Genomic DNA, 9,572 nt, shown 5'->3' on the forward strand with positions numbered 1-9,572 from the left:
CACCCTGCGCGTTCGGATCGGCTTCCTTGTTGAGTAGCAGCTTTACTACCTGCTCGTGGCCTCCAGATGACGCTGCCTGGAGTGCGTTGCCGTACGTTCCACCCTGCGCGTTCGGGTCGGCGCCCTTGTTGAGTAGCAGCTTTACTACAGCCTTATAAAGGATCGGCTTCCGGGTACTAAGCTTGCCTAACTTTAACTCGTCATAACCCCTGTAAGACAGATACGGAAGCTTACCTCTATTAAGCTAGCTAAGAACGTATAGAATTCCTCTTTCACGCTTACTATAAGCGTATTTTTCGCTGTAGCTAATTCGGAAAGATATGAATTTGGGCATGCAGGCATGTTAATTTATTATCGAGTTGGCAACCCCGCACTCTCAACGGCTGAGGCTGAGTAATGTCCGATAGATAAGAATAAATCCATATTATATCGCCCTCTCCCGACATCGATGCGACGAATCTTCCCCTATCATGGCTACTCAAACTTCGAAGAACGAATTCTCAGCGTACTAGTCGAGATATGTACAGTCAGCGGAAACGCAATCAATCTCCACCAGAGCAGATCTGCTGAATTCAGCTCTGACTTTCATTAATCCCATCGTTACAGCTCCATTCTCCGCCATCCAGAATCTCTTTGACTATCTGGGAAAGAATCCCCAGACCGCCGCAGCTCTGAACAAAACTTACTCCCTCCGCGGCATCTTTAAGGCTGCTGCCACCACGAATCCAGCATGCGACCAAAAGCTCACAATTGACCTCTCGCCCACGCGGATTGCGAGGATCCCTTCTGCTATAAAAATCGAACTTGCTCCACACGGATTGGTTGAAATTCTTGCTTTCTTCGACGCGATCTCTCAACACTATGTTGTACAGATCTTGACCCTTCTCAGCACCATTGCTGGGCGCGATCTAATCTCTTTGCACGCCAATTTCAATGTGAACTTTCGGATCATTGACTACACCACCGCGACTGCATCTCCTCAGAGCCTAAACGGCTGCGGCGCGCACACCGACTACGGCACATTCAGCATAATCTTTCAAGACGGCAATGCAGGCCTCGAGATGGAGGCGCCTGAGGCACCGGGAACGTGGGTTTCCGTGCCTGGCAATGCGACTGTACTGCTGTGTGGGTGGTGTGCAGTGGTGCTGAGTGGAGGCAAGGTAATGGCAGTACGTCACCGTGTTCGACGCGTGCCTGGAGTGCGACGCCTATCAGCAGTGTTGTTTGTGGCACCAGATTTAAATGTAAAGTTGGCGCCCGCAGAGAGAGTAGATGCATTCTCAGATCCGGTAAATCAGGGTCTTTTTGATGTGCGATGGTTCAAGGAGGAGATGGGGAAGAAATGGCGATACCGAGAAGGGAATGGAAAGCTCGAGGATGATGGGCTCGAGCAGGATCATGACATAGGTGATTTAATTTGGAAGAGCTTCTAAAGTTTAGGAATTCACGAATACTTTGTCTACTTTGTCCCTGAGCTGGTGTTAGAGTTTTGCCGATGAAAAGCCGGCCGCGAAAGAGGCCACTGTTGCATTTCCATGGCAAATTAACCTACAGTTGCCCAACGGCAGTGTGCGACGCGACGCGATGACCAGTCCCGTCTCTTTTACCCAAGAGTTTTTTGGCCCTCAAGAGCAGTACTACCTTGATGATGCACAGTTTGTAGGTACACCATTGAACGCCTCCCAAACGCCAGAAGCTTCCCGCCGCGGTTTCACGGAACGAACGAGGAGGAGCGCTTCCTACCAACGGGCACAATTGAAACCAGACAGACTCCGGTTCCTCCAACTAGATGAGTGGGACGAGCATAACAGCTACGAAGAGGATGTGCCCACCTGCCTCCACTACTCGATTGAGTGGAAGGTCTTCCTCAACAACAAGGTAGTACATCGGGATACAGAGCAGGACGTTGTTCTGATACCCGTCGGATATTGGCATACGATTCTGATGCCAAAGCTTGGTCGGCTTCTGGAAAGGAAGTTTGGGTCGGACCGCCAGATGCGATGTGATGACACTAATGCCACAGTTTCAGTAACAGACCGTACGCAGCGTGATCTGGTCAAGAGCTTTGAGGATCTGAATATTGATTGGTCTATTATATCAAAACAACTCGAGGAGTGGGGGGAAAGGCTTCGTTCTGGGAAGAAGCTCCGGGTTGAACTATCCTTCAATTACGTAGATTCGAACCTGACTGTTGGCCCAAGTGCTGGTCCAATACAGCGTGGAAAGCAGCGTGGCACTGCCACGCAGAGGATGCTTTGTGACCGAGCAATGCAACTTGATGCAGAACAGAATTCTACTGGAAACCCTTCGGCCTGGCAAGAGGTGTATGCATTGATGCGATGTCCAGGTCCACCGTGTGACCTTGGACCTCATTGCTGGCGCGACTCTTATGGCAAGAAACACTATAAATTGAGGACTCATCACTTAAGAGCCTTAGTCGAATTTGTAGAGCAAGGCAACACCCTAAGAGACCATGACGACGTCCCTGATGCAATTCGTGAGCAGTTGCAGCTAGAGGAACGCCAACGACTGGATCGACACGCTAAAAGCACCACAACGTCCACTCCGAACTATCCCCCCATTACCATTACTAACGTCTTACCTCAATCCCACCTCTCACCCCCAGTGAACGCGATGGAGACCACACAAGCACCTATGGCGCGCGCTTCAAGCCATCTTGAGATTCCCGGCTCGCGAGATCGGGCTGTGCGGGTGTATAGTGAATGGCAACAATCGAAAGTCGATGATGATATGCTTAAGGAGGAATTTCAGAGAGCATGCGAGGTTGCGTTGCAAGATGGACTGGACTTGGAGCAGGTACACGACGACCAGGACCCTACTTTCTTCATTAAGAACGGTGTCAAACGAGGAGTTGCAAGACGGTTCGTTAGCGACATTGAGAGCTGGGCGAAGCGGTATAAGTTGTCTTATGATGAAAATATAAATCAGGGTCGCTAGCTGCTAGCTTGGTATATCAACACAGATCCTCCACAGTAATGCCAGCATGATTAAAGTGGCCTCTTGCACTTTGTTGTCTTGCCCCTACAACAGCGAGGCACCATTCTAGAAACTTGCTAAACACTTGTTGTGGATTACTCTCGTAATCTTGCCAATGTTTTCTAATGAAACCTTTGAGCTCTGCGAAAAATTCTTCGATTGGATTAAGATCTGGTGAATACGGAGGCAGGTAGAGTAGCTTGACGCCCGCCTCAAAGCACATCTGTTTTATTCGACCAGTGTGGTGGATTGAGGCGTTGTCCATCACAAGGACAGAATTGGGTCTAGGAAATGGTTCGCAGTAATGAAGGGTCTGCTCGATGAAGTCTTCGTACATAGCACTATCAGTGGTCCCTTGAAATACCAGTGAATGGAGCACGCCTTCTTGACAATATGCAGGTAGTATCTGATACCTACGATCGCGATGAAACTTTGCTATTTGAACAGGCGCTACACCGAGAGGAGACCAGCCAGTTCGCCGGAAACCGATTCGTTTATCACACCCAGACTCATCGACATATACGAGGTGGTAGGATTTAAAACCAGAGAGATTATGCAAGTAGAAGTCTCGAAGGTCTTGGTTCCGCTGTTGAGCTACTTGGCGTATGACTTTCTTTGTCCATCGTGCCTCTTTGAGAGCGAGGCTGATTGTGGACGCATGTACAAGCACGCCGAATTCGTCGTGTAGGAATGTCACCATCTCGTCTTGGTATAGTTTAGGCTTCTCTAGTAGATGCTCACAAAGAGCGTCAAGCATTATAGGAGTGATTCGTCGCCGTGGGCCTGGGGGGCCATTCGGGGGAGCTCGAGTCGTACCGAAGCATCGAAGGTTCGAGCGAATGGACCTCACGGAGCGGGCACTGCAGCCGGCGACCCTTGCAATCTGCATATTGTTCAGCCTTTTACTCAGAATCATGTCTCGAATCATGTCATGCTGCGAGTCTGCGAGGTTGGGAGCCATTGCATGGCAGTGTTACAGTATGTTGGGAAAGGAATGGTACTCATGACACCAGCTTGTTGCGAGACCCGGCGCTGTCGCACGTGACATCGGACTCTCGGCACAATGGCGGATTGACTTGACGATGAGAAACTCCTACAGCGCACTGACGAGTGATCCACGCCGAGGGGACAGTACAGAATAGAATTCTCTTTGCAAGCAACATATAAAGTTATAAGCTATCTCTAGCTAACAGCGGTTAAGTTTAAGAGTGTTCCACGAAGTCAGTGTACTCTACTTTGCTACTTGCATCGCTGTTTTGCTTGGGTTCAAGCCGCCACCAAGCTGGAGCGCCTCCAGAGGGCTTTGGAGATTGCGCACCAAGCCGCAGTCTAGAGAATGATTGGCGTATAGAGGATAGGGTTAGAATGGTTTATTGCTTATAACCGCTCATAGACAATTCAACATCGTCTGTTTTTCAAACATCTGTAATTTCTGCTGCTATAATCAATCGAATTAAGCGCAATTTATCCTTTTCACACCATTGATTTCACATGACCTAGAAGATCTCACGAAGCAGACACTTCAGGAGGCCACCCGCATAAGCAGATTCCTTCGGAAAGAATTTCCCAGTCTCAAGCGTATACTCCCTCAATTCGTCCAAAGACGTAAACAGCTCTACATCCTGCCCTGAGATATCCACGAGGTCAACAAGGATCCGATGAGAGGGGACTTCGAGGACATATCTCATTACTCAGTGCAAGAGAACGCGCGAGTGGTTAAAAAGCTACATCATCTCCAACGCAGAAGTCTTGTCTCGTTGAACTAGGGCATCGCTCCAGTAGGCATACATATATATGAGATAGGAATGTGTTTGGTCGTGTGCAGAGATGGTACCAGTGGAAGCTAAAGCCCGGTAAGGAAGGATGCAGTCGACAGAACTGTATTAGTGGAGACATGTTTTTGTCCACCCCAAATTCGCGCTCGTCTATGATATACTCACGACATTGACTTGGGCTTGCGTGAAACAACCCCTATATGCTTGGCTTCCTAGTGACTGACCCAATTTATTCACGACAATCCTATCTCTCCACGCCACGCCCGACTTTTCTTTCTATTGTCCCTCCAACTAGATAGCAAGTGGTAACAGAACAGGATCAACCAAAAGAACAATACTACAGCCACACACACGACAATGAAAAAGAGTGCTGCTACCGTGAAGCCATACGATGCGTCTCCAAAACCGCGGTTGTTCTGTAGATTTGAAGTGGCCAGACCGACTTGCAACGCGGAGAGAGCAACAGATAAGATAGCAAATACAACCAACAACCATCTGAAATAGCCACCAAAGTATGCAGCATACCACGTTGAACCCAATCGATACCCGCGGATAAAGCGTCGCAGCGAGTACGCAGGCGGTATGAAACGGTATATGCTATTGAGCCGACTCAACCGCAACTCTCCATATTGATATCGTTTGTTCATATTGCTCAATATACCAAGATCGATGCTGTCAAGGAAAGTCTCGATGAACCTGACCCAGTCAAGCCAACAGATGTCGTGCGGCAGTAGACCAGTGTCCTTCGCAATATCAAGATCGCAGGGGTAGCACACGAGCCAAACATATGAGAAGAGAAAACCACAAGCAGAACGATAGAGATCCTCCTTTTCGCAGAGGTGCTTGACCCACCAGTTGTGATCGAGGAGATACTGAGGAAGCGGCTTCACGAAGAGCTGCGTCTCAAGCCACACCAAATGTTCGTCTGGATCCTCGGTAATCATTAGACTACGACCAAGTTGTTTCTGCTTATGCAACGGCCTTGCAGCAGTTGGACGACCAGCAAGCCAGAGGTGTTGATGAATGTCATTTAGCCTTGGGGTCTTGAGGTCCAGGTCTAGATAGTCGGTAGGTGACTTCTGGGGCCGCACGGTGAAGTCTTGACGGAAGATAACCGCTGGCAGACTGTTCACAGCCGGTATTGTTGTGGTCGAAGCAGCCTTGCGAGGACTAATTGGTGAGATCGGTGGCAGTCTCTTCCTAGCAGGCAGCTGTTCGGCCATAGGCTTAGCTGCATCGCCTGTTGTCACTGTTGGATCGCTCTCTGAAGGCATGGCAGAATTTACTATACAACGTGAGGAGTAAGGTAGCTCTCAAGGTGGTGACTGTAGAGCAGCGCGTGTATGAAGGATCGAAATCTCAAATGCAGTCGCGTCCATTCAAGATACAACGATACTCGAACAAGCCCCACAAGGCGGCGTAACAGTCTGGTCAGACGAATGAGCGTGGTCCTGCAGGCGCTCAGCAGCGCGTCCCCCGCTCAGCCTCGCCCATCCACCACGACGACGATCCAGCTGCAGCAGCGGCCTGCTTCTCTCCGCGATGAGACCATCCAGCGTGCATTTGCTTGTTGGCACGCTGCCAACGTGCCCATCGACGCTGGCAGAGACGTCTCTTTACCCACCTCGTCCACCATGACAAGAGGCCCCGTTTTCCGCGTGGCCGGGCTGCAAGCCTCGCGACCTGACGACAAGCTCAAGGCGGCGCTGACGGCCGCCATCGACGCCAATTTATCTGAGAACGAGCGATCCACAATCACCATCCAGGCAGACATAGTGCCGTCCTGCTACGACCATGACGGACAAAGAGTCGCGCTGGTCGAGTTTGGCGGTGGGGTGCCTAGTTTCCTGGCAGCGCTAACGGCAGATCCACTGGCTAGCTGGCAGATCGAGATGGGAGACGACGACGTCAACTTCGACCGTCACTTCTTCGGCTTCACCCAGCTATACGCGCCCAAGGCGGACGCGTGCATCACAGCAGAGTACGTAGCATGCAGTCTCGCACTGCTATCTCGAGACTCCGGCTAGCTGCTGACATCGTGCACCCAGTGTCATCGCCATCACCGGCCTCGATGGGCACGCATATGGCTCGTGGAGAGGGAAAGGCAACCTGGGACGAATGTGGCTGCGCGATTTCCTGAGCAAAGACCTGCCATGCTGCCGCACGATGATCTACGGGTACAACTCGAAGCTGTTGAGCCGCGGGACGAATACGATCAAGGACTACGGTCGGGAGTTGTTGGAAGAGATTAGGAAGATCCGACATACAGAGCAGGTAAGGGAGATCGCTTTATGCCGCTACGAAGCATAGCTGATAATGTAATTATGGCAGCTATGGCAACGACCGCTCTTCTTTATTGCACACAGCTTTGGTGGCATTATACTCGTGCATGTAGGTCTGCGCGCTAGCACTGTATACTACTATTACTTATACCCGGAGCAGTCTCTCGTTAAGGCGGCCCAGAGCAACGTGGAAGATGATGCTGCCCTCCCTGCCATCTACAAGGCTACCTACGGCATGCTTTTCTTTGCGACTCCGCACAAGGGCTTGGTAGTCAGCGACATTCGGAAAATGCTGATGGGACAGACGGAGCATCCGCGCAATGCACTGCTCAACCAGATCAACGAGCAGTCGGACCTTCTGGATCACCAGCTGGACGCTTTCAGAAACATTATCCGCGACCGTAAAATCGTGAGCTTCTACGAGAGGGGACAGACAAGACAGCTGGAATATGTAGGTGTTCCTGCACATGAGCAAAGCTCAGAGGATCTGCTAACATAGGTACAACAGAACAGCGAGAGCCAGCGCTGGCGGAGAAGCGGTGACTATGTCATGGCAGTGGGCACCGACTCGGCCCTCCTCCAACTCCCAGACGCTGTAGAGGAGAAGGTTCCTCAAAACGCCGATCACTCGATGATTGTCAAGTTCGACGCCAGGACGGATGCTGGATACACCAGCGCGCGTGACAAGCTGCAACGGTACGAGAGGAATGCTCTAAGCGTGGTAGAAGGTCGATTTTGTAGGTAGATCTCTATATTGTGATTTGCTAGAATAAATTATGATTTGTTCCTACACGTATAGCTAATTATTGCCGGTCGTAGTGCACGCAGTCAGCACTGCGACTAAGCCGTTAGGAAACATACATTGGATGGTCCCTCGCGCTGTCAACAACTTATTTACTGGGCGTTCTCAGCTTCTCCAACGTATTCAGAGCGCCTTACACGATGACAGCGCAAGCAATTCCAGACGCAAGCAACTCGTGATCACTGGCTTGGCCGGTATAGGCAAGAGCGAGGTGTGCCTGCAGGTCGCGAATACATTACGACAAGAGTGCGTTGTGTTATCAGAATTATCCTAGCGTCAGCTAATAACCTACAGCTTCTGGGGAGTGTTTTGGGTTGACGTTGGTAGCCATGCTACTGCTAAGAACGGCTTCCTAGCAATAGCGAAAGCGCTTGGGTCTCCTGCCAACGGCATCGAAGACTCGCTCTTGGCGCTAGCGAGCACGCAGCGACAGTGGCTGCTTATTTTGGACAACGCCGACGACCCAAAATTCGACTATAGTCAGTACATCCCATCTGGCATCGAGGGTGCCGTGATTATAACGTCCCGCATACGGCAGTGCAGCCACTACAGCACTGTGCTTGCGGAGTTACTAGATGCCCTAGATGTACAGCATTCCGTGCAGCTTCTGCTCAAAGCTGCGCGAGTCCCAGAGGATCAGCGGCAGCGCTGCGACAAGCCGGCGCAGGATATAGTGCGCCTGCTGGGGTCTCACACGCTCGCGCTGATCCAGGCTGGCGCATACATTGCAGAAGGGTACTGTTTGCTGGACGAGTATCCTGCAAAGTATCAGCGTCAGCGCAAGCGGCTTCTTGAGCACTCCTCAGATCAAGAGCAGTCGCGGTATCGAGATGTGCACGCTACGTTTGAAGCGTCTGCAGAGGTTCTTGAAGGTGACAAGGCTGGGCAAGATGCGCTAGGCCTTCTCGAGATCCTGGCAACTCTATCGTCGAGTTTGCTCCCGCTTCAGCTGTTTGCAGACGCATGGCAAGGGGCTACGCGTGTGCTGAAGGCTGGCGCAAAGTCGAACGCGATAGATGAAATGGAACGATGGCACGCACTTCAGCTGCCGGGCTTTGTCGACGGGGAGGCGGATGAGTGGGACGACTATCGGCTGAAGAAGGCCAGCGCTCTCCTCACGTCGCTTTCATTAGTGACGAGGAGTTCGACAGGCGGTGTTGACGGCTTGTCTATGCATCCTTTGACGCACGCATGGGCGAGGGACCGGCTGAAGGCGCAACAGCGGCAGCAGGCGTGGGTGTCCGCTAGCTGCATGCTTGCACTGTCACGAGGCCAGTCAGAGACGTGGCAGGCGTACGAGAGGGAGCTGCGGCCGCACGTGCAGTCTCTCCTCGCACTTTGTATGAAGACCGTGTTCTCGTTGGGACCACGAAAGGAAATGTTGGCGATCTTGCTCCAATGTGGCTGGGCGCTGAACGCAATGAGAGAAGACGTCAAGCTCGAGGCCTTGCTTCTTGAGATCTACGATCAAGTCGAGATTACGCCAGAGGATCCATCCGAAGAACATGTGGCGATCTGGGATCTTGCGGGCAGGAATGCAGGATACATGGGCCACGCAAGGCAGGCAGTGGCACTGCTAGAGCACGTTGTCAAGGTCCAAGAGACTACGCTGGCCGAGACTCACCCCGATCGACTGGCATCGCAGCATGAGCTTGCTGGAGCATACCACGCCAACGGACAGACGACAGAGGCAGTGACGCTGCTAGAGCACGTCGT

The 9,572-nt window shown here is 51.6% G+C and overlaps 4 protein-coding genes across 4 annotated transcripts in view; 3 read left to right on the forward strand and 1 right to left on the reverse strand.

Moving 5' to 3' along the window:
• Positions 1–470: 470 nt before the first annotated feature.
• BU24DRAFT_469040 (Clavaminate synthase-like protein) lies at positions 471–1,433 on the forward strand (the record flags this gene model as incomplete). The annotated part of the gene is made up of 2 exons (XM_033532575.1): positions 471–505; positions 557–1,433. The coding sequence occupies 2 exons, from the start codon at positions 471–473 to the stop codon at positions 1,431–1,433; spliced, it is 912 nt and encodes a 303-aa protein (XP_033376694.1).
• Positions 1,434–5,005: 3,572 nt separating this feature from the next.
• On the reverse strand, positions 5,006–5,995 carry BU24DRAFT_360549 (uncharacterized protein; the record flags this gene model as incomplete). Its single annotated transcript, XM_033524105.1, has 1 exon — positions 5,006–5,995. One exon carries the CDS (start codon positions 5,993–5,995, stop codon positions 5,006–5,008), a length of 990 nt encoding a protein of 329 aa, XP_033376695.1.
• A 262-nt stretch (positions 5,996–6,257) lies between these two features.
• On the forward strand, positions 6,258–7,822 carry BU24DRAFT_429452 (uncharacterized protein). The gene is made up of 5 exons (XM_033529735.1): positions 6,258–6,753; positions 6,821–7,046; positions 7,104–7,163; positions 7,215–7,505; positions 7,563–7,822. The coding sequence occupies exons 1-5, from the start codon at positions 6,407–6,409 to the stop codon at positions 7,797–7,799; spliced, it is 1,161 nt and encodes a 386-aa protein (XP_033376696.1). The 5' UTR covers positions 6,258–6,406; the 3' UTR covers positions 7,800–7,822.
• Positions 7,823–7,860: 38 nt separating this feature from the next.
• The window catches only part of BU24DRAFT_137851 (uncharacterized protein), a 3,627-nt gene continuing 1,915 nt past the window's right edge, over positions 7,861–9,572 (forward strand). The window contains exons 1-2 of the mRNA XM_033521100.1: positions 7,861–8,102; positions 8,151–9,516. Coding sequence (XP_033376697.1) covers positions 7,921–8,102; positions 8,151–9,516 — 1,548 coding nt within the window. The 5' untranslated portion in view covers positions 7,861–7,920. The remainder of the gene's footprint in view (positions 8,103–8,150; positions 9,517–9,572) is intronic.

The sequence above is a fragment of the Aaosphaeria arxii genome (assembly GCF_010015735.1).
Source record: "Aaosphaeria arxii CBS 175.79 unplaced genomic scaffold BU24scaffold_20, whole genome shotgun sequence".
Taxonomy (NCBI): domain Eukaryota; kingdom Fungi; phylum Ascomycota; class Dothideomycetes; order Pleosporales; genus Aaosphaeria; species Aaosphaeria arxii.

Coding starts and splice junctions, on each gene's coding strand:
- BU24DRAFT_429452 (XM_033529735.1), top strand. CDS start 6,407: ATGACAAGAGGCCCCGTTTTCCGCGTGGCCGGGCTGCAAGCCTCGCGA. Junction 7,047..7,103: donor AGATCCGACATACAGAGCAG/GTAAGGGAGATC, acceptor TAATTATGGCAG/CTATGGCAACGACCGCTCTT. Junction 7,506..7,562: donor AGACAAGACAGCTGGAATAT/GTAGGTGTTCCT, acceptor TAGGTACAACAG/AACAGCGAGAGCCAGCGCTG.